This window comes from Sus scrofa, chromosome 18 (assembly GCF_000003025.6).
Source record: "Sus scrofa isolate TJ Tabasco breed Duroc chromosome 18, Sscrofa11.1, whole genome shotgun sequence".
In the NCBI taxonomy this organism is placed as follows: domain Eukaryota; kingdom Metazoa; phylum Chordata; class Mammalia; order Artiodactyla; family Suidae; genus Sus; species Sus scrofa.
The window spans coordinates 55,290,852-55,315,054 of NC_010460.4; the positions used below are offsets into that span (position 1 = coordinate 55,290,852).

A 24,203-nucleotide genomic window follows, 5' to 3' on the forward strand; every position below is an offset into this window, starting at 1 on the left:
TCTAATTATACAGAAAAATACATTATTTTTAGCATAGTTTTTTTTTTTCATTTCATTTATATATTTATTTATTTATTTTGTCTTTTTGCTATTTCTTTGGGCCACTCCTGCGGCATATGCAGGTTCCCAGGCTAGGGGTTGAATCGGAGCTGTAGCCACCGGCCTACACCAGAGCCACAGCAACGAGGGATCCGAGCCGCGTCTGCAACCTACACCACAGCTCACGGCAACACCAGATCATTAACCCACTGAGCAAGGGCAGGGACCGAACCCGCAACCTCATGGCTCCTAGTTGGATTTGTTAACCACTGCGCCACGACGGGAACTCCCTGTTTTTAGCAGTTTTAAGGTCACAGCAAGATTGAGAGGAAGGTGCAGAGATTTCTCATACATCATCATTTTCTGATTTCCCAAGTTGGAAACTTTAGATGACTGAATTTAGATTTTTCTCTTTTTTTAATATATGCATTTGATGCTATAAATTCCCCTCTTTGCACTGATTTTTAATAAAGTGTATTTTAATTTTCATTTAGTTCAAAATATTTAAAAATTTTTGAGATTTCTTCTTTGACCCATGTATTATTTAGAAGTATTTTATTTAATCTCCATGTATCTTGGGATTTTCCAATTACCTTTTCATTATAGTTTCTAGCTTAATTCCACTGTGGCCTATGGGGAGACAGTGTATAATTTCTACTTTTTAAAATTTGCTCAGGTGTGTTTCATGGCCCAGAGTGCAGTCCATCTTGATGAATATTCCATGTGAGCTTGAGAAAAATGTGTATTCTGTTCCTGTTGGACACAGTAGTCTAGAGATGTCCATTCTATCCAACTGACTCGTGGCACTGTTGAGTTCAACTACGTCCTTACTGATTTTCGGTCTGTTCAACCTGTCCATTCTTGGTAGAATTCTCCAGCTATCACAGTGCATTCTTCTACTTCTCCTTGAAGTTCTATCAGTTTTTGCCTCTCGTAGTTTGACACGGTGTCGTTAGGCACATGCATGGTAAGAACTGCTACATCTTCTTGGACAACTGCCCCCTAACTTTTCTTGCTTTGAAGGTTGCTCTGTCTGCAATTAAACAGTTGCTCCTGCTTTCTGTTGAATAGTGCTAGCATGCTATTTCTCCATCCATATACTTTTTTTTTTTTTTTGTCTTTTTGTCTTTTAGGGCTGCACACGCAGCATATGGAGGTTCCCAGGCTAGGGGTGCAGTCGGTCCTCACGGATGCTAGTCGTGTTCGCTGACCGCTGAGCCACGGCAGGAACCCCTCCATCCATTTACTTTTAATGTATGTGTGTCTTTATAGTTAAAATGGGTTTCTTATAGCCAACACCCAGCTGAGTAGTGAGGTCTCCTGTGGTCTGCTCTGATAATCTTCGTCTTTTAATGGGTGCATTTAAGCCACTGACATTCAGAGCGATTACTGATACAGTTAGATTCGTATTTACCGTATTCATCACACTTTCTATTTGTTGTCCTTGTCTTTTTTAAAAAAAAAAAAAAAAAAAAAACAGTATTTGACTTCCAGTTCTTTCTGCTTGTTACGGTTTACATTGAGCATTTTATATAATTCCATTTTCTCTTCCTTCGTAGCATATCAGCTATAGTTTTTTTTTCTTTTTAGGGCTGCACCTGCGGCATATGGAAGTTCCCAGGCTAGGCGTTGAATCAAAGCTGTAGCAGCCAGCTTAAACCACAGCAACAGCGACACCAGATCCGAGCCACATCTTCGACCTACACCACAGCTCACGGCAACGCCAGATCCTTAACACACTGAGCAAGGCCAGGGATCGAACCCACATCCTCATGGATCCTCGTCGAGTTCGTTAACTGCTGAGTCACGAAGGGAACCCCCTCAGCTATATTTCTTTTAAAAAAAATTTTTTAGAGGTTGCCCTCGAGTTTGCAATATCCATTTACAACTAATCCAAGTTCACTTTCAGATAACACTGTACCACTTTACAGATCGTATGAGCATCTGACGATGACCAAATGATCCTAATTTTTTCTTCTCATCCTTTGAGTCTTTGCTGTCATTCGTTTTACTTATATAAAAGCATATACATAAGCATATGTACATATACACAAATGTATACATAAGTATCCATTGTAGTTGAAAACATTATTATCATCAAACAAACTTGTAACTACAGATCAGGTAATAGTAAGAAAATTAAAGGTTTTGTTTTACCATCACGTATTCCTTCTTTGACGCTCTTCCTTTCTTCCTGTAGATCTGAGTTTCTGACTTTTAAAAATGTCTTTTAACATTTCTTGCAAGGCAGGCCGACTCGCAACAAAGTCTTTCAGTTCTCGTTTGCTGAGAGTCTGTTCCTCCTTCACTGTCCGAGGATCATTTCACGAGACCACAGAATTCGAAGCCGAGGTTTTGTTTGTTTGTTTCTTTTTCAATGTTCTCACTATATCACTCCATTTTCTTCTTGCTTGCATGGTTTCTGAGGAGAAGTTAGACGTAATTCTTATTTTTATTCCTCTATAGGTGAGGCATTTTGTGTTTTTTTTATTTTCCCTCTGCCTTCTTTCAGGAGTTTTTCCTTATCTTTGGTCTTCTGTAATTTGAAAATGATATGCCTAGTCGTAGTGGGTTTTTTTTTTTTTTTTTTCCCACATTTACCCTGTTTGACGTGCTCTGAGCCTGTTGGATCTGTGATTTGGTGTCTCACATTAATTTGAGGAAATTCTCAGACATTGTTTCAAATATTTCTTCTGTTGCTTTCTTTTGCTGTTGTTTTGTTTTGTTTTTTAGGGCCGCACCCACAGCATATGGAGGTTCCCAGGCTAGGGGTCTAATGGGAGCTGTAGCCACCGGCCTACACCACAGCCTACACCAGGCCCACAGCAATGCTAGATCTGAGCTGTGTCTGTGACCTAGACCACCCCTCATGGCAACGCTGGATCCTTAACCCACTGAGCGAGGCCAGGGATCAAACCCTCAACCTCGTGGCTCCTAGAAGGATGCGTTTCCGCTGTGCCACGACGGGAACTCCTCTTCTGTTGCCTTCTTTTCCTTCTGGTATTCCCCCATCACGCCTGTTTCTCCTTTGGTAGGTGTCCCACAGTCCTTGGATATTCTGTCCTCTTTTGGTTTTCCTGTCTTGTTCTCTTTGCTTTTTGATTTTCGAGGATTCTTTTGGTATATCTTTTGGTTCAGAGATACTTTCCTCAGCGATGTCTAGCTTATTTATAAGCCCATCCAAGGCATTTCTCCATTTTCATTACACTGTTTTTATTGCTAGCATTTACTCTGGTTCTTTCCTGGGATTTACAGCTCGCTACGGATGCTGCCCATCTGCTCTTGTGCACTGTCTACTTCGTCCTTCAGCGTATTGATTGAATATGATGAGCGTTTTAATCATAGTTGTTTTAAATTCCCAGTCTGATCATTCCTGCGTCTCTGCCCTGTCTGGGTCTGGTGCTTGCTCTGTCTCTCCAAGTTGTGCTTTTGCCTTTTAGTGTGCCTTGTACTTCTTTCTTAATAGCTGGCCATGATATTCTAGGTAAAAAGAAGTGCCACAATAAAGCCTTTAGTAATGCGGTGTAAGGCGTGGAGGGAGGAAAAGTGCCCCTGTAATTAGGTCTCAGGCTTTGAGGGAGCCTGTGCCTCTGGACTCTAAACTCCACAAGTGCTTCTCTGTTTTTTTCCTTCCTCCTTAGGTGGGACAGGATGGCTAGAGTGGGGCTGGAATTAGGTATTTCCCTTCTCCCAGGGGAGTGAGGCTCTGGTTAACTACTTTACCTGAGAGCTGGCCTTGTTAAGAACAAAGCTGACTTCACGATGGTTTCTTTTTGCCTCCTTTCCCTGGGAACATGATGGGACTTTCCCCCAGTATCTACCCTGGGAAGCTGATTGAGCTCCTGGTGGCGAATCTCACAGTATTGCTGGGGGGACACACACTGGGGCCCCTAGAGTTTCTAACCGTCAGGCTTGTCCACGGTGAGCCTCCAGCACTGTGTCACATTCAGTTCAGATGTTCCTACCCTGGCATTCGTTTCCACTGTGGCTTCTCCGTGTGAGTCCCTGCTCTGGGATGCCCTGACTCTCCCTGTCGCCCTGTGGGTCTCTCTGATCTAGAGGACAGGGCTTTGCCCTGTGCCCTCCCCTCACACAGATCCTAGAATTATTCATCTTTTCCCTCGTGTTCAGCATTTGACTTGTTGTTAGGGTGGAGTGGGGACCTCCACCTTCCTTGTTTGAAGAAATGGAAGTCGGAAGTCCCCAGAAAATAACATTTTTTAAGGCTACTTTCCTTTTATCTGTACAAGCCCTCTGATGATCCCTGCATAAAGTTTCCTTTAAGGGGCACGAATCCCCAGTTCTTTGTTTTCTTTTTATGTAAACAAATAAGGCTGAAGAATGGTCACCAGGAACTAACACAACATTGTGAGTCAATTATACTTCAATTAAAAAAGTAAAATTAAAAAATAGATACATTTTCTTAAAAAGCACCACCTGATGCAGTACTTCCTCCGTGAAGTCTTCCGAACCTTCCAACCAACGCCCATCACGCCCATCTGGAGGCCTCCTGCGGCCTCTGACTTGACCAAACACCACCCTCGTCATGCCATTCCACTGCTCTGCTTAAATCCTCAGTGTCTCCTCGCTTTCTCATAGATGGGATGGTGGCAGGACACCAAGAAAGTCTATTTCTTGGGAAAACATAATGAAATGGAGATACATTCAATGAATTCATTCCCTAATTAATTGATTTAGTCATCAAATAATTATAAAGGTCCAATTATATGCCAGCACTGCTGTAGGTGCTGGGCACATGTTTATTTAAAAATAAGTGGCTATCTTACTATTTTAAATATATTTTTTGGTTTTAGTGCTTGTTTGTAGCTAAGCAATAGCAAAGTCAAAGACTCCAAGAAAACATGTAAGAGAAAAATTTTAAATGTTATATGTTCTCGATTAATTAATTTTCCCGTCTGAATTGGGAAAATGCTGTGAATGTTTCATTTTAGTGATAAATCCTTTTATCCAAATTAAGGCACCCTTGTTTCGCAGAACCTAGCTGAGAACCACCACACTGAGTCTAAATTACATCCTCTTCGGTGTTCCTTCAAATTTGCATATTCGCAAAGATTATATTTTAGTTTGCATTTTGCCTTTATTGCGTAGTCCCCTTGTACTTCAAAGACCATTCACCTCTAGCACCAGACTTCTCTGAGCTTCAAAACCAAATAACCAACTGTCTTTTGGACATTAGTTTTCAAGTCAATAAAAAAAAAGATCAATTTCCCAGCAGAAAGAAGAGCAAGAGTAGAAAAATGCAGAAAACAACTGAAAATCACGAGCAAATACATGAAAAACATAGACTGTTCAGAAATCAAACAAATACAAGTTGAAACAACAAGTAAAGGACTACGTCTCGGATGGCAGAAAAGGAACCAGTGTTTTGGACTCCCGGCAAACATGCATTCTGTATCAAGTCCAGAGGACATAGATGGAAGATATACTCCTTTTTTGATGAGGTATTTTATTTATTTATTTATTTATTTATTTTTGGTCTTTTGTCTTTTGTTGTTGTTGTTGCTATTTCTTGGGCCGCTCCCGCGGCATATGGAGGTTCCCAGGCTAGGGGTCCAATCGGAGCTGTAGCCACCGGCCTACGCCAGAGCCACAGCAACTCGGGATCCGAGCCGCGTCTGCAACCTACACCACAGCTCACGGCAACGCCGGATCATTAACCCACTGAGCAAGGGCAGGGACCGAACCCGCAACCTCATGGTTCCTAGTCGGATTCGTTAACCACTGCGCCACGACAGGAACTCTTGATGAGGTATTTTTAACACAGTGTTCGCTTAACCTGCACAGAAACTGAATACTGAAATGCACCAAAATGGCATGCTTTGTCTTAGTCGCTGAGGGTTTCCTGCTTTTTGATCTACAAGGAGATTATTTTGTGCATAAATTCAACTACAACTCTTCTTAGGAACAATGACAAAAATCACAGGAACGGGGCAGGATGAAGGCACACGAAATCAGTTGGGCTTAATTTGGAATTTTTTAGCAATTTCATCCCAATATCAGAAAGTAGGTTATGGTCTCAGGTATCACACTTCTTTTGCATCCTTGTTTATATCCTGCAGTCAAAGTGGAACTTGTTAAAATAATTTCGTAAGAATGTAAACAAACAAAATGATGGGACCTACCATCCCACCTACAGAAGCAATCACTTCACCATGTTATATTTTCCTCCGGTTTAATTTCTATGCACTTTATGTTGTTGACATCACATTGTATGAATAAAACCATCCTATACGTATTTGAACAACAAACAGACAAAAGGTAAAGTATTATTTTTCCCCAACGAAACTGATGACATTTTTAAGAAAATGAAAACACTAATGTTTGATGGTAGGAAGGTCAAGAGATCTCCTACACAACTCTTAGCAATATAAACTGTGGGAGATGGAACATTCAGACAGACAATGGCCAGACCGTATATGAAAACAGAACACTGACCCACACCTGCAGCAACCTGCCCGGGAAATCAACCCCTTACCAACAGCCCAGGAAACCTGGCTGCTATTAAATCAGACTTATAGGCAGTCAGACTGCTGTCTAGCAACAGCCAGGAAGCCAAACAGTAATTTCTGTAACAACTGACTGAAAGTGGCCAAGACTTGATTAATAACTGACAGCTTCCCTAATTTTCGCCCCTGCTTCCAACTTAGAACCTGAAAAAGCTAAATATGCATTCTTAGCCAATTTCATAGCATTTCTGGCTTCCGGTGGTTCACTTATGGCTTCCCCGTGCCAACAGCCTCTAATCTGTGTGTTCCCAGAAGCCTTCTCTTTTCCCACCGTGAAGTTTACCACGCCTCTGCTTGTACCTGTGTCTCTGCCAAAACGCCAGTGACGGTGGCTGATTTCCATGCTGGAGCAGGCTCTGAATGAATAGCCATGGCTTTTCTCATCTGGTTATTGCTGTATTTGTTTCTATAATGGATACCGCCTTTCATTAGCACACCTACCAAAATGATGTACGACGACGTTAATTAAATGTACTCAAAGTATGCAACCGAAAAAGAGTTGATTATATAAACTACGGTATTTTCACAGAGTGCGATTTGATTGTGCACCATTAAATTATATATTAGAACAACATTTTATGAGCTTATTGGAAATTGATCTTGAAATATGATTAAGTGACGAAAACAGATGATAAAATGATATGACTTTTGCTAGAATTTTTTAAAAAAATGAACACAGAGAAAGAGAAAAGGAAGAGAAGGAAAGAGAGAGAGAATAAATTTATCCATAAATGATGATCTCATAGTTCCCTGGTGGTTTAGTTGGTTAAGGACTTGGTGTTGTCACTGCTAGGGCTCTGGTTAAATCTCTGGCCTACACGCTGTGGGTGCAGAAAAAAAAAATCATCTAGAAGGAGAAATTATGAATGACTTTTGAATTTAGTTAATAATTTTGGGGGGAGTTGCCACCATGGCTCGGCATGTTAAGGACCCAACTAGTCTCCATGAGGATGCAGGTTTGATCCCTGGCCTTGCTCACTGGGCTAAGGATACAACATTGCCTCAAGCTACCACATAGGTTGCAGATGTGGCTCAGATCCAGTGTGGCTGTGGCGTAGCCCAGCAGCTATATCTCCGATTTGACCCCTAGCCTGGGAATTTCTGTATACCATGAGTGAGGCCCTAAAAAAAAGAAAAGAAAAAATATAAATAAATAAATAAAACTAGGCAGCTCCAGCCTCCAAGGAAAGAAAAGAGAGCATAGTTAACAGTGAAATCAGGGAGCAGCACAGGCCTGGCCAAGGAGCTGACTGTGGCTCTCAGAAGACTCTGGCAATAAAGGCTTTCACCCTAATTCTACCATCAGCACAGGCCCAGGCCGCAGTGGTCTGGGGGAAGACCCGGGATAGCTGGCCTGGCCTCTGAAGGACCCCTCTGAAGGCCGGGAGGGGTTCAAAGTAAGACCGACCGCCAGCCGAGAGGGAGAGGGAGAAGCTAGCCCCTCCTCTGGGTGTGAAGTCCTCAGAGTTCTGATGGTGCACAGACCGTTTTTGGGGAAAGAAAAGCAGAATTTATTTTTTTTAACTTTTTCCTTTTCTTTTTTATTGAAGTATAGTTAATTTGCAATATGCTGCGTTAGTTTCAAACGTACAACAAAGTGATTCGGTTATATACACTTTTTCTTTTTCAGATTCTTTTCCGTTATAGGTTATTGTAAGATATTGAGTATAGGAGTTCCTGTTGTGGCTCAGGGGAAACGAATCTGACTAGTATCCATGAGATGCAGGTTCAATCCCTGGCCTTGCTCAGTGGGTTAAGGATCCAGTGTTGCTGTGAGCTGTGGTGTAGGTCACAGATGTGGCTCAGATCTGGGGTTGCTGTCTGTGGTGCAGGTCGGCAGCTACAGCTCTGATTCAACCTCTAGCCTGGGAAGCTTCATATGTTTAGGGTGCGGTCCTAAAAATACCAAAAAAAAAAAAAAAATACTGCGTGTAGTTGCCCGTGTAATGCAGTAGGTCATGTTGTGTATCTATTTTATTATATATCTATGTATATATGAATCCCAAACTCCTCATTTAAAGAAAACCAGAATTGGAGGAGCACAGGATTTTGTTCTGAATTTCAGGGGTGAATTTCCCACGTATTTCTCAGTGTTTAGTCCCTCTTTTTCCGGAGGCATGATCTGAACTCTCACGACAGTAAAACTGAACAATAAAACAAAAACGCCTTAGGGGCAAAGACAGGGCTTATCGTCCTCTATTTTGCTTCCTCATTCTGAGCCTGCGTTCCGTCGAGGCAGAGGAGATCGCCGACCTGGAGGGGGGACGTCGTCCTAGAAACCTACGTGGGGGTCCAGCTCCTCATGGAAAAGGGGAACTTACAGTGTGAGCGGAAAGTCAGAGAAGTAGACAGCTCGGCTCATTTCTCTTTTTCTGCGGAGAATGGCCGGGGGCTTCCGCAGCCTCTGGTTGGCATAAGGACCCTTGCGGGGCTTGGAGTCCCTCCTGAGAGCGTTTGGCCCCAGGCGGTTGTGTAGGAGAAGAGCTTAGAAAGTCACACCAGCAAGGTTGCCCCTTGGGGCCCTGGGGGCTTGGCTGTATGTGGGTGCAGACACCTCGGGGTCGATCTCTCTTTACCGCCTGGGACTGAGTGATTCGCAGACGGAAAGAGGGACCCCTGCACCCAAGACTCGGACGAAGGGGGTGGAGCGAAGGGTCTTTGGGCTGTGGGGGGTGGGGCGGGGGAGAAGACCAGCCTCCCAGATGACGTCACCCTGACCGGATGGGGAGCCTTGTGCTGAGCAGGTTCCCGCCAGAGACCTGGGAGGCCCCGAGCCCTGAGCCCCCACTTCCTAAGTCGGAGGCCAGCAGCACAGCGGTCACCGCGCTGCTCGTTAGGATACCCTCTGCTAGTTCCTACCTACTGGAGATGGATGGAAAGAAGGAAATGCCTGGCTTTGGGCAGGACACTACGGATTCCCAAGGGCCAGGAAGGGGAGTGTATGCTGCCCAGGAACATGGAGAGGTCATTCGTTCTAAAGGATGGAAGTAATACAGCAGTTTCAGAGATTTTACCAAAGACATTTATATTCTATCTTGAATGTTTACCTACAGAATATACTCCACAAAAATTTAGACAGATATTTTAATTAAACAGTAGAGATTTTTCCCGATTCATAAGCACTTAATTTTTAATGATTTTTACTTTTTCCATTAAAGTTGGTTTACAGTGTGGTCTGTCAATTTCTACCGTAGAGCAAAGCGGCCCAGTCACATGTATATACACACATGCATTCTTTTTCTCACACTGTCCTCCATCACGTTCCATCATAAGTGAGTAGATATAGTTCCCTGTGCTATACAGCAGGATCTCTTGCTTATCCCCGGCAAATGCAATAGTTTGCATCTATTAACCCCAGACTCCCAGCCCATCCCACTCCCCCGCACCCTGGCAACCACAAGTCTTAAACAATAGAGACTTAAAAACATTTCAATGTCCAGAAGCTAGAAAAAGAAGCCAAATTAATGTAGCAGCAACAGTAGGGTCTAAAGAGTTTTGGACTGTAAATTGCCTCTGATTCCCTTTTTAAAAGACTGCTTTAGGAGTTCCCGCTGCGGTGCAACCAGATTGGCCGGGTTTGGGGAGCACTGCATCGCAGGTTGGATCCCTGACCTGGCACAGTGGTTTAAGGATCGGGCTGCAGCTTAGCTCATGACTATGGCTGGAATCGGATCCCTGGCTCTGGAACTCCATATGCTGCAGTGTGGCCAAAAACGGGGGCGAGGGGAGGGGGGAAAGGCAAGAACACTTTTAGACTACGCAGGATCTGGTAATCACAGAGTCTTTGGCATCAGAAAAAAACAAAATTGAAACCCTAGTTCTATCCTTTATTGGCTGTGTTACATCTGGCCAAGGTGTTCTCTTCTATAAATGGGAATAATAGTAGGGATCTCTACTGTTACGGAGGATTAAATAAAATAATTCATATAAAACTGTAAATCCAGGGCCTGATACACAGTAAATATAATAAAAACTCTAGTAACCATGTAACAATATGACCCACCAAAAAATAAATCGTAGCACTAACAGTGGTTATGTCTGTATTCTCCATAGTACAACTGCGCCGAGCTTGGAGAATTGGCAGCCAAAATGAGGCACAATAGATTCATCAGCAAAACACCTTCCGGCTCAGATGCTGCTAAAACTACATTTCCCAGCAGGCGTCGGACCCCGGGCCCTGTTACTCACTTCCGGGTGTGTCACGTGACTCCCTGGCTGCGCCATGGCGGAAGCAGAGGAGCGGGTGAGGGCTACAACTGTTAGGCAGGGGAAGGAGGGAAGAGGGTGAGCGGTCGGGGGCTCGGAGTGGAGCGTGCGGAGGCGCGGGGCTGTGGCGGGGCTGTGGCGGGGCGGGGCAGACCCTCGCCGGGCTGGGCGGCGGCAGAGTCCGTTTTGGGGGAGCCTAGAGGCGGGCGGGATGCCGGCTCTTGGACGGCTTGCGGGGACACCGCCCGGACACACCCCCGGCTTTCTCAGGGCGGCCTTTCCTTTGGTGCCACCCTCGTGGCCTCAGCCTAGTGAAATTTGGGCTCGAGGGCAGCCGGGGATCTCCTAGGGGCTGACTGCCCTTGGGAGGCGTCACAACTGATTTGAGTTTTGAGGTCAGGTGATTGCAATTTAAGTTCCTTTCCACTGGAAGTAGGACAGGGCTGATTTGCTGAAGGGCTGGGAGAGAGTAGACGCAATGAGCTTTGTTTCGAATCTATTTCATTTAGTTACAATCGAAGTGAGTGTTAAGTGCGTCAGTCACCTCGGGAGCAAAAATGTCTTAGGCTCCAGTGCTGGTTATTTTTCTTAACATGTGACTTTGGGCTAGTTATTTGACGTATATATGAGATGGAGATAATAATATCACTGTCCTCGAAGGGTGGTTTAAGATGGAATGAGTAACACAAAGCTAAAGTGCTTAGGGAAAGTTGGACTCAGTAAAAGTTATTTGGGATTATTTGTTGCTGGCAGGACATCAGATGGCAGCGTTTAGTGGACACTTGGCATTGTGGAACTGGAGTTTAGGGAAAAGTCAGCAATGGCAATAGAGTTATTTTCATATGGGATGTAGTGGTAGCCAGACCAGATGGAATGAGAAAAGAACATCAAGAAGCCAAAAAAAAAAAAAAAAAGCAGACAAAGGCCCGAATTTGGAGAAGTGCATTAAATTTCTATTTCCAGTGTTACTTTAGCTTGACACTGTTTTTCTTGCAAATTAGCAGAGCTGTCAGTTTCCATAATTGCTTCTAAAAAGTGACTTGGGCTGTTTAGTATCATAGTAAGAGAAGTTAATTCAGTTTAATAAGGTAATTTGTACCATTTGCAGCATACTTCACTTCATGATGAAGATTGGCCCTGTGTGCATTTTGTATATGCCAATAAAGAAGAAAACTGCCTAGGTAGAAATTAGGTTTGGGCAGTCATTATGGTAACAGGAGAGTCTGTTCTCTTTTCCATTTCAAGTGGTTCAAAGGGACATGCTCATTAAGCATGTGTAGTTTCATGACTCACAGGGGTTGGATGATAGTGGTGATACTGGTTTTCACACTGTTTCAGCTTCCATGTTGAAATTATGTTTTTGGTGGTTTGATTTACAAGCAAAAAAAGAACCTACGTTCTTAGCTATAGCATAGAATGGAGAGAATTGTTCTAAGTATTTATGACTGTTTTGTGCAGAAGAAGAGTCCAGCAAAGGTGTCCAATGTAAAAAGACAGTGATAGGAGTTTCTGTCATGGCTCGGCAGGTTGCAAACTTGACTGGTATCCATGAAGATACAGGTTCAGTCTCTGGCTTCGATCAGTGGGTTAAGGATCCGGCATTGCCATGAGCTGTGGCCTGAGTCAAAGGTGGGGCTTGGATCTGCCGTTGCTATGGCTGTGGCATAGGCTGGCAGCTGCAGCTTCAGTTGGACCCCTATCCTGGGAACTTCCATATGCTGCAAGTGAGGCCCTAAAAAGCCAAAAAAAAAAAAAAAAAGGTGATATAATGAGCATGCTTTGCATTTTTTTCAGCACATTCCAATTTATTTATTTGTTTTTTATAATTATTTTTTATTTTTCTGTTTTTGCTTTTTAGGGCCTCACCCTCAGCATATGGAGAGTCCCTGGCCAGGGGTCAAATCAGAGCTACAGCTGCCGGCCTACACCACAGCCACAGCAACATCAGGTCCAACCCATTCTGCAACCTATATACCACAGCTCTTGGCAACGCCAGATCCTTAACCCACTGAGCAGGCCAGGGATTGAACCGCAACCTCATGGTTCCTGTTCAGATTCGTTTCCACTGAGCCACAACGGGAATTCCACATTCCAGTTGAAAGGACCCTTTCAAATTGCATTTGGTTCTCACAAAAGAATTCTATTGGCAGATTTTATTCTGATACATTAATCAGATCAAGTACCTCCTATGTGCCAAACCTTCCAGTGGCTTCTTGTTTCACTCTGCAAAAAGCCAGAGTCCTTGGAATAAATAGTCTAGCTGCCCTACAGCATCTTGTCACGGTTGCTCCCTGGATCTGGTCTCAGACCTCATTTTCCACTGTTCTTTCCCCCTTAATCACTCTGCATCAGCTGTCTTGGCTTTCTTGTCTCCAACAAGCTAGGTGTGTCCCTACCTCAGGACCTTTGCTCATGCTGCTCCCTTTTTTGAACCCCAGTTATGAACAGGGCTTTCCCCTTCCCTTCGTTCAAGTATTATCTCTTTTTTTTTTTTTTTTTTTCTTTTCATTTTTGGCTGCTCAGAGGCATGTGGAGCTCCCCCTAGGCCAGGGATCAGATCTGAGCCACAGCTTTGGCAGCACAGATCCTTCACCCACTGTGCCAGCCTGGGATCAAACCCTAGTCCCAGCGCTCCCGAGGGGCCACCCGTCCTGTTCCACCACAGCAGGTGCTCCCAAGTGTTATCTTTTTGATTGAGACCTTCCCTGCCCATATTTGAAACTTCTTCTCTGCATTATTTTCTCCTTAGCATTCATCACCGTCTGACATATTGTGTTCTTACATTTCTTTTTTTCCCGTCTATATTCTGTATATTCTCTCTGAAAGAAAATAAACTCCACGATGGAAAGGATTTGCTCGCTGCTGTATGCCTGACACCTAGAATAGTGCTGGGCTTTCAATACGTGTTAAATAATTAAATTTTACAGATAAGTAAATTGAAATTCAGGCAACTTAAGCAACTTACCCAGGCTTATGTCTGTAATAAATCTCCAGTCTTCTGTTTCCAAAGCTTACAGTTTTTCATTGGACCACCCTGGCTTTTAAAAAATACATAAGAACTGGAGCTCCCACTGTGGCACCTTGGGATCGGCAGCATTTTGGGATTGCTGAGACATGGGTTTGATCCCAGGCCCAGCACGGTGGATCAGGATCCGGCATTGCCTCGGATGTGGCTTAGTTTGAGGCTGTGGTTTTGATCTGATCCCTGGCCTGGGAGCTCCATATGCTCTGGGGTGGCCAAAAAAAAACCAACCTTAAGAACCTAATTTTTTCCGCTTTGGCTGAACCCAGGGCCTGTGGAAGTTCCCGGGCCAGGGATCAAATATGAGCCACAATGGTGACCTACACCACAGCCGTGACAAACGGTAGGTGCTCTGAGAGGCATTTGTCCCCTCTGGTGTCAGTGTCATTCTCAAAAAGACCAGTAGTCTTTTTTCAACAGCAGAAAGAAGCTAACATTCACAAATTGTTGTTCTGTTTAATTTTTTCTAAGAAAGCTGCTAAATAATTGTGCCTGTATTATCAGGCCTTGATAGATTAAAAATGGTTGGACTTGGGGTTCCTGTCGTGGCGCAGTGGTTAACGGATCCGACTAGGAACCATGAGGTTGCGGGTTCGGTCCCTGGCCTTGCTCAGTGGGTTAAGGATCCGGTGTTGCCGTGAGCTGTGGTGTAGGTCACAGATGCGGCTCAGATCCCACGTTGCTGTGTCTCTGGCTTAGGCTGGTGGCTACAGCTCTGATTCGACCCCTAGCCTGGGAACCTCCATATGCTGTGGGAAGCATCCATAGAAAAGACAAAAAAAAAGGCTGAACTTTTCCCACTCTGCTTGACGTTATTTTGCGTTTCACATAGGAAGCCACTAAATTCTGACCAAGATAATAGGCCTTCGTTATATACTTTTTTGAAGGCACAAAAGTGATGTTAAATAAATTTGTGACTTGTTCTATCCTACTGCTTTGAACCTTTTAGACAATTTTGACATAAACCAACCCCACCCCCACCCCCGCCCCTGGTGCTTTAAGAACCAAGATGTTTATTAAAATTAAACACGGTGAGCAAGTTAGAGCAAAGGAAGCTTTTTCCCTTAGCACCGTTACTGACCAGGGTTCTTGGACGCCTTAGTCAATAGCAATTGGCAAGAGGCGGGGTGAGAAATTTGGGCGAGTCTTACTGGGATTTACTGTGGTCAAGAGGGAGGGAAAACAAGCAGTCAGTTCCCTTGCCCGCTCCCTAAGTAGGGGGTGAGCGGTCTCTTAAGTGGGGTGAGGGTAAGGCTGGGTCTAGGGTTGGGTGGGAGTGGTGGCTTGGGTGGTTTCCCCCCCCCCAACGCGGTGCTGTGTGCAGGGATCATGCCGCCCACCCTGTTTGCTCCTGACACTGCGGAAGTAGCATGGGGGTTTTTGGTCTTTCTGTATCTTGTTCATCATTTCCCCCATCGGTGCCGAAATGGAGTGAATTTTAGTCCCTTACAGTGTCTTTGAATTCTGTTGCTCGAGACGCTTGTGCAGGTATCGGCACTGCGGCAGAAGTTCCAGGTCGCAGCCTGCTCACCTGTACTGAGCCTGTAGCGCCCAGCCCTCCACGCTGAGCAGGACGGAAAGAAAGCTCCTCACTTTGCTGAGCGCTGCGCTTTGGGCGGCTGCTCTTTTCTTCCCCCTTCAGTGTGGGAAGACACAGGTGGTGAGAGCTGTACGGAGTTAACATGGCACAGGTCACAGACTCAGACTCACAGTCACTTTCTGGAGTTCCCACTGTAGCACAGCGAGAGCAGCGGTGTCTGCAGAGCCAGGACACAGCTTCCATCCCTGGCCTGGGAACCGCATGTGCCACATGCCAGCTAGAAAAACAACAACACAGGAGTTCCTGTCGTGGCGCAGTGGTTAACGAATCTGACTAGGAACCATGAGGTTGCGGGTTTGATCCCTGCCCTTGCTCAGTGGGTTAAGGATCCGGCGTTGCCGTGAGCTGTGGTGTAGGTTGCAGACTTGGCTTGGATCCTGTGTTACTGTGGCTCTGGCGTAGGCCAGTGGCTACAGCTCCAATTGAATCCATATGCCGCGGACGACAAAAAAAAAAAAAGCAACAACACAGAACAACACAAAAACGTCACTCTTTGGATATGAATGCACATTTTTAAAAAGGCATTGGGAAATCCGTGTTTGTGCTGAGTGTGGTTAAGGCATTGAGTAAAAATCAGTACATGTATATTGGAGTTCACAGAAAGAACTAGGACCCTGCACTGTGCCTGGAGACCATCTAGCCAGCTATTTTACCCAGTTCCAAAAAGACGTATTGCTGCGTTTCATAATCACAGATGCCCAGCACCATCTGTCCACACCTCGCTCATGAGCAACACGAGGCCTGAAGTCTGGTTCCTGCGTCTGACTTATCCCACCTGCAGATTGCTGAGGCCTCCAGTTTACTCGTGTCTGTTTTCCTCACACGGCCAGTGCTTTGTGGGTACCAGGTGCTTAACAATATGTTTCAGTGGATTTTTTAGGGGGAGAATAGCCTTCTGGATTGAAAATGTCAAATCGTCAAGATGCGGTAGAATTTGTGTCGTTATTTTAACTTGAAACGTTTGAATATTATTAAGTCTGGTGAATGGTAGGTTACATTTCCTATGTTCCTTACTCTGCCAGCTCCCTGGGTACCCTTTCATCTTTCCTGCCAACCAGCAGGGGACCTGGTCCCTGGAACGGTTTGGTCACTCAGGCCATCTATTCCTTGACCAGAGAGGAGAATTTCTACTTGGAATTTTGAAATTAGGGACATTCTCTCTGGATTGTAGAGCACGGAAGGATTAGCCAGTGGGACGTTCATAAGCATGTATATACCCCACTGCGATTGTGCCCCGGGTATAAAATAAAAATCGACACATCCTTAAGTGCTGCAGTTTTCTTTCCTGTAGATTGGGGATTTTACCCGCCAGGACTCTTGTGAGTGTGAAATGAGCGTGTTAAGTGCTAGGTTGCAGTGGTCGGCTTGTAAATAGAACTGTGATTTATCATCCAAACTTGGGCGTGGCTTGGGGTGCACAGTTCTCTTTTCATGTAGCTTGGCCTGGACAGAGCTTCTGAAAGCAACTTTACTGATAAACGCAAGGGAGAACAAACTCCCGAGGAGAAGTTGCAAAAGCAGAGGATCAGAGAAATTTTTAGAGGGCCCACTGTTTACAGTCGTAAAACGAAAATGGCACAAGTTAGCTCAAGGGATGTGCTTATGACCTTGTGAGTTTCTCCTCTCCTCCTGCTCTTTGGGTGGCTGGAGGCCAGTGACACTAGCTGATGAGAGTTCGCCTCCCCGGTGCCCCCAGTTACCACCTTGGAGAGGGCGCGCCCATCACATCAGGGCTTCTGTGTTTTATGAGGTTCTCCACTCGTGATGGCTCAGTCACAGTCACCTTTGTTCTTTCAGAAGCTTGGTCCTTCGTGGAGTTTCTTTTCTTTCCATTTTCTTTTCTTTTTCCTTACTTTCTTTTTTTTTTTTAGAATTCTTGTGATTCTGGTCTCTTATTTATGCCCACTGAATTAGAATCTGAGATGGAGTGGCTACTCAGTGAAGTAAGTCAGAGTGAGAAAGACATTGTAGGCTGTCACTCATCGTGGGATCTAAAAGTACGACACAGATAAACACATCCACGAAACAGAAACAGGCTCCCAGACAGAATAGACTGGCGGTTGCGGGGGGGGGGGGGGGGTTGGAGGGGGCGTCTGGGATTAGCAGGTGTAAACAGGCATATGTAGACTGGATAAACAACAGAGTCCCCTGTACAGCACAGGGAACTGTATTCAGTATCCTGTGATAAACCGTAATAGAAAGAAAAAAAAAAGCTGGCGATGGAGTGGTTTAGCAAAGTATCAGCCAGCTCCCCAAACCCAGTTTAGATGACTCTGCGGCACAGTCACATTGGGCCCTGGGGCACTAGGGCACCAAGCTGGGGCTGACCTCGCGGCTTGTCATCATTTGCAGATCAAAGCTAGTGCTGTGGTTGAGCCTGGTGTGTGGAACAGGGCTGAGAACCTGAGTCTCGGGCTCCTGCCAGCTCCTCGGGTACCTGTCATCTTTCCTCCTCAGCCAGCCCAGTCTTCGGGGACCCAGAAGCGTTTTGAAATGGAGGCTCTGTGCCCAGGACGTCAGCTCCATCTCACACAAAACACTTCCTCTTTCCCCAGCCTTTGCCTGGGCGCCCCCCCTTGGGCTCAGCGGGGCCACAGTTTGTCGGGAAGGGGGGAGGCGGCCGCAGCGTGCTCTGTTTCCCCTCTGTCCCCAGCCCGGTCTGGGTCCCGGGGGCCTGGTCTCTGCCCTGTTTCCTGCAGCGCTGGGAGCCGGCCTCCCTCAGGCTCCAGCTCCCCCGCCCCGATCTGTTAGTTTCCCTTGACGAGCGGTGTGTCTTCCCTGCAAGGACTTCACCGCCTGGGAGGTCCCGGCTTCTCTTTCTCCTCCCGGGCCCACTGTCCCCTAACCCCTCCTGGCCTCTGAGGCCGGTGGTGCGGAGTCTTCTCCCAGGCCACTGTCGCGGGGCCCTAATGGTGGGACTGGGGCTTGGTGGGGGTTTGTGCAGAGAGTGGGGAGTGGGGGCTAAAATTGCACCGGGGACCAGCTTGGGGTGGGCTTGGATGAGCTTCCTGAGGAATCGGCCGTCTCCTGACTCCCGAGGGTTCTTTAAGGGGCGCGGTGACCAGTCAGAGGTGTGTTTTAGGAAGATGTTCCTGCTGCTTCAGGAGGTCACGTGTCAGGGCACTGAGAGCCTTAGTTAGAGCTGTTTGGAGAGAAGATCAGGTTAAAAGGGACCAGTTTGCAAAAGAAAGATAAAGTCAAACAATTGCTGAGTTTAGCTTTCAGGCTGTTGCCCAGAATTTGCCCAGCTAGTATACATTCGTGTCACTGGGTGCTTTCTAGCCCTTCGTTTTTGCTTCAAGCAGAACAGCAGAATTTTTTTTTTTTTTGGTGGTAAAATATGGTATTTACCATTTTAACCCTTTTTCGGTGTAACGATTCATTGGCATTAAGTACATTCTCGTTGTCACGCAGCCATCACCACCCCCCATCTGCAGCACTTTTCATCATCACAAAGTGGACCTGAAGCCGTGAAAGAGTAACTCGCATCTCGCCCTGCCCCCAGCACCTGCTAACCTCTAGTCACCTTTCTGTCTCAATCAGCGGAATCCTGTAATATTTGTCTTTTTGTGTCTGTTTCTTTATCTTAGGAGCGAGCACCATTTTTATAGCTTAGACTTCAGGGTTTGAGGGTAGATTCTTGCAAAGAGAGTGTGAAGTTAAAGAATGTTTGAAGATCCTTGACTATTTCTGAATCATAACCTTTCTTGAGGTTCAGCCTTGCTTCTGGGACCCCTCCCTGGGGACATGGCTTCCGTTTTCCTGTTGCCGCTGTCTCCGGAGTGCTAAGCAGGGGACTCGATGAATGAAGGGTGCTGAGAAGCAACAGACCAGCCAATTCCCGGAGGCACTCAGGCATTGCTGTGGCGGCATTGCTGTGCACAGAAGTATACATTCTCTGAGGCCCTGGCTGGATTTGGGGGTTCATCCTGATGCTGAGACGAAGTCTGAGAGGGCCCTGCAATAAATGCTCTCCACCGATACCAGCAGCCGCAGGAGGCTACTCTGAGAGCCTGATTTTCCTGGAAGACTCAGGTTTCTGAGCTTTGTGTGCCTTGGGGTGTCAGATTCTGCCAGTGTGTGCTTTCTGGTGGGAACCAAAGCGTAATTGGATGTTGAGTTTTCAGATTAAAATCGCTAGCTGGGGACTTAGGTTATTGTTTTAACAAAGCATGTAAGTGGGATGTTTGCCCTTCTATGCCACGAGCATATTTGAATGGATTCCAAACTAGGAAAAAAATTTTCCTTCGGTTTAATGTAATTTTTGGAAAACTGCCCGTTTAGAGTTCTAGAGGTGGGAAATAGGAGTCTGGCTGTGACTTTGGGGGCACATTTGTCAAAGCCTAGATTTGCTAATGCTAATACCTTAATATGTAGGAACTGTCAGGGATGTTGCAAGTCATTTAGGTTCAACCTCTAAGCCCCAGAGGTTGTTAGGAAATCTCAGAATGCTACGTGTGGAAACATTTAGCATCGTGACCCGTGTGTTATAGCTGTTCAGTGAAGATGTCAGAATCGTGACTGTTAATAGTAAGCGGACCATATCCGGGTCCAAACAGAGTGATCTGGAGGGTGAGTGGACTAAACCAGCGACGGGGAAGGTTGGCACCGGGGGGAAACCACGTAGGAGGCTCGGCAGCGTAACTGCCTGGAGACCTAGCAGGCAGCAGACGCATTGGGTTTTTTATGTGTCCTGTTAGGACTAAGAACTAAAAGTTACTGCAGAGAGATAGTGGCTCCAGATTAGTAAGGACTTTCTGATGCTTCGATTACAGTGACATTAAACAGCCTACACTGGAATGTGGAGGGGCTTCCCATGTTCATGATGGCTAATGATATGACTACAGTCTAATTTTTTTTTCTTTTTTACGGCCACCTCTTTGGCATATGGAAGTTTCCCGGACTAGGGGTTGTATTGGATCTGCAGCTTCAGGCCTACACCACAGCAACACTGGATCCAAGCCACATCTGCAACCTCTCCTTCAGCTTATAGAAATACTGTATCCGTAACCCACTGAGCAAGGCCAGGGGTCGAACCCGCATCCTCACAACAGGAACTCCTAGCATCCAATTCTTAATTACAAGTAACATTCATTCCCATTTTACGGGTGAACTTTGAGAGCAGGGACCTGACAGCCTCTTCCTGATTTTCGATGAAGGGAATTCAAGTATTTTCAAACACTCATTTGTGTTTCTCCTGCAGTCCTGTTTGCATTGAGTAATACATGCATCCAACTTTCTTTAAAATGTTCAATTTTTTTTTTTTTTGCTCTTGAAAAAGTACTAGTTGTATCCAAAATGTCCTTGACCAATCTTTTTGATCTTTTTCTTTATCTCATGGATTGTTGTGAAGTGCTTACATTCGGTGTCAGCATAGTAGTTGTAACCTTTTATTGCTGTTGATATCTATAAGCACGTTAAGTAAATCTTCATTTTGCTGACTTCTTTGAGGATACGTGGCATCAGCAGATTCTCTCTTTCTCTGGGCAGGTGAGAGATTAGCAGGATCAAGTTGGTGTTTTTTTTCCCCCTTTTTGCTTTGTTTTCTCCAGGGCAGTAAGATTCATTGTCTAGCAGGAGGGAAACTGTGTTAAATGGCAGAATTTGTCTTCTGGTTAATGGTTTAAAGAGTGGATGTAAATTATACCGCTTGTTTGCGCCGTGCCGGAGAGGTACCACTCTGGGGGGATGCTTTGGTAAAGGCTGTTTAAGCAAGACAGTCGTTTTGACTCAGCCAGATTAATAGCATAATAATTACTAGCACAGGAGCTTTGCGGCATAAAAATGGGCTCATAGATAACCTGAGACGGCCGTTTCCTCTTCCCTTCTGAGGTCACGGAGGCGGCTCTGCCAGACCCACTTCCATCTTTAGGAATAGCCTCCCGTGCACTCCCAGGGTGAGTTCCTGGGGTCGTTTGTTAGCCTGCTGACTAATCGAGGTGCGTCAGCAGGAGCCGTGGATCCAGGTGGCCCCAGAGCTTTGTAGGGTGTGGAGCAGTGGTAGGAGGCCTAGGAAGAGTCGGACTGTGTGGCGTTCTTTAAACTAGAGTTGCAGTTACTTTTAGGATGGATAAGCAGTGAGGTCTTGCTGTACAGCCCAGGGAATTATATGTGGTCTCTTGGGATAGACCATGATGGAAGATAATAGAAGAAAGGGGGTGTGGGTGTGTGTGGGTGGGTGTGTGTGTGTGTCCATACACGCACACACATATATGTACGACTGGGTCACTGCTGTATGGCAGAAATTGGCACAAGATTGTAAATCCACTATGCATTAATTAAATATATGTACGTTTATGTAGAAAACTAGAGTTGCAGACTTGCATCCCGAAAAGGGCCAGTGGGTATTGCTGGTGGGGACATGAGGACTCTTTTTCTCTTGGAAAATGTTTTTCTTCTTTTGTCATGTGTTCTGACCATGTCTCCCTCTATGCTTTGTAGGAAACCGGGTCTCTTGAAGAATCTACAGATGAGTCTGAGGTAAGGTGACGATTCAGAAGTCTGGGGATTTCTAGCTCAGCCGTTAGCTTGAGCTGGCCATGCCTCGGCGAATGCAGTGTGCCCAGGGTGGTGAAGTCAGGGCTATGGGTTTCAAGACTTGGGGAAGAACCTGCTGGTCATCTTTAAAGACATTAAATGAATTAGCTTGAAAAATAAATGAGAAGGAATGAAGGTTTTTCCTCATTTTGAGCAATGTTTTCACCTGAAGCGTGTTGGCGGGGCGGGGGGTGGGGGGGGTGGGGGGTGGGCAGAGTGTCCAAACCAGTCTTGACACTTGAAAAACCTGCTTTTCCAAGTAACCACAGTAGGGTCTGCAATGTTTAATCTTTCTTTCTTCTTTTAATGAACATGGGGTGCTCATCGGTATAATTTCTGAATCTTTGAAATTATAGTTAGAAAAGGAAGTACCTTAAAAATTATTGGGGAGCCAAGTGTATTAAAGATGGTATTTTATGGAGAAAAAAAGTAATATATAAAGGAAGACTCTTTTCCTAGGGCCGCTCCCGAGACATATGGAAATTCCCAGGCTAGGGGTCTAATCAGAGCTGTAGCCACCAGCCTACACCACAGCCACAGCAATGCGGGATCCGAGCCGCGTCTGCGACCTACACCACAGCTCATGGCAATGCGGGATCCTTAACCCACTGAGCAAGGCCAGGGATCGAACCCGCAACCTCAGGGTTCCTAGTCGGATTTGTTAACCATAGTACCACGACAGGAACTCCTAAAGGAAGACTCTTAAAAAAATTTCTTCTCAAGGCTGTGCGTAAAAAATAAGTTTAGGAGTTCCTGTGTGGCTCAGCGAGTTAGGTAGGCAGTGTTGTCGGCTCTGTGGTGCAGGTTTGGTCCTTGGCCTGGGAATGTCCTCAAGCTGAATGCTGCCCAAAAAAAAAAAAAAAGGTTTAAGCATAACACCGATTAATCAGCTTATTAATTTTAGACCTGGACTAACAATAATAATTGTATATTTTTTTCATTTATTTCCTTTGGCTCAAAGGACTATGTAAAGATCAGCTTATGATAACCTACCAGAAGTCTACACCCATGTTACTGTAGCCATCATGAGCTATTAAATTTGGGTTGATATTGCAGATTGTTATCATATGGATTTTCTTTGCTTTTTGGGGGAAAAGTTGGGCTTATACACATGCCTCTAGGAAACATCTTACATGTTATGCCAGCATGCCTGTGTCGTTTGGCTGTAGAGCTGTGGTTCCCAACATGTTCGCACTCCAGTACTGTCTTTGGAGCCCCTGGGAAGGCATTACGGAGTTTGCTTATAGCCAGGATGTAGTAGCTGTTCATCTTTGATAACGTGTTGAGAGCATTTCAGATCGCCATTCTTAGTTTTGGAAAGCTTTTCTTCACTGAGAAGCCCGTGTTAGCCGAATCACTGGTGCAGAGCCCTGCGGTGCTGGAGCCCCGTCCAGGTGTTTCATTTCAGAGGTGAGCATGATGTTGGCAGCCACCTACATCTACCTGTCTTCACCCATCCTTCAGACCCTGAGTGGATCCGGAGGGACGGCAAACAAAAGCCTGCGTAACTCACGCCCCAGCAGTAATTAGTCGCAGGGAGTATTATAAAACTAAGACCTCAGTAGACATTTCTCCCAAGAAGACATGGCTGATAGGCACATGAAAAAATGGTCGGCAGCACTAATTACTAGAGAAATGCAAACAAAACTGCAGTGAGGTACCACCTCACACCAGTCAGAATGGCTGTCATTAATAAGTCTACAAATAACAAATGCCAGAGAGGGTGTGGAGGAAAGGGAACCCTCTGATACTGCTGGTGGGAGTGTAAATTGGTACAACCATTATGGAAAACAGTATGGCATTTCCTCAGAAAACTAAATAGAGAACTACCATATGATAAAGTAATCCCACTCCTGGGCATCTATCCAGACAAAACTTTCATTCAAAAAGATACATGCACCCCTGTGTTCATTGCAGCCCTATTCGTAATAGCCAAGACATGGAAACAACCTCAACATCCATTGACAGATGGGTTAAAAAGATGTGGTACATATATACAATGGAATACCACTCAGCCATCAAAAAGGACAAAATAATGCCATTTGCAACAACATAGGTGCAACTGGAGATTCTCATACTAAGTGAAGTAAGTCAGAAAGAGGGGGAAGAATACCATATGATATCACTTATATGTGGAATCTAAAATATGGGACAGATGATCGTATCTGCAAAACAGAAACGAACTCTTGGACATAGAGAACAGACTTGTAGTGCCAAGGGGGGAGGGGGAAGGAGTGGGACGGACTGGGAGTTTGGGATTAGTCGATGCAGA

General features: G+C 45.4%; 1 protein-coding gene across 1 annotated transcript in view; it reads left to right on the top strand.

Annotated features, from left to right (window-relative positions):
- The window catches only part of VPS41 (VPS41, HOPS complex subunit), a 172,974-nt gene continuing 151,574 nt past the window's right edge, over nt 2,804-24,203 (top strand). Inside the window, exons 1-3 of the mRNA XM_003134906.6 lie at nt 2,804-5,501; nt 10,620-10,809; nt 21,836-21,874. Of these exons, the coding sequence (XP_003134954.3) occupies nt 10,789-10,809; nt 21,836-21,874 (60 nt within the window). The 5' untranslated portion in view covers nt 2,804-5,501; nt 10,620-10,788. The remainder of the gene's footprint in view (nt 5,502-10,619; nt 10,810-21,835; nt 21,875-24,203) is intronic.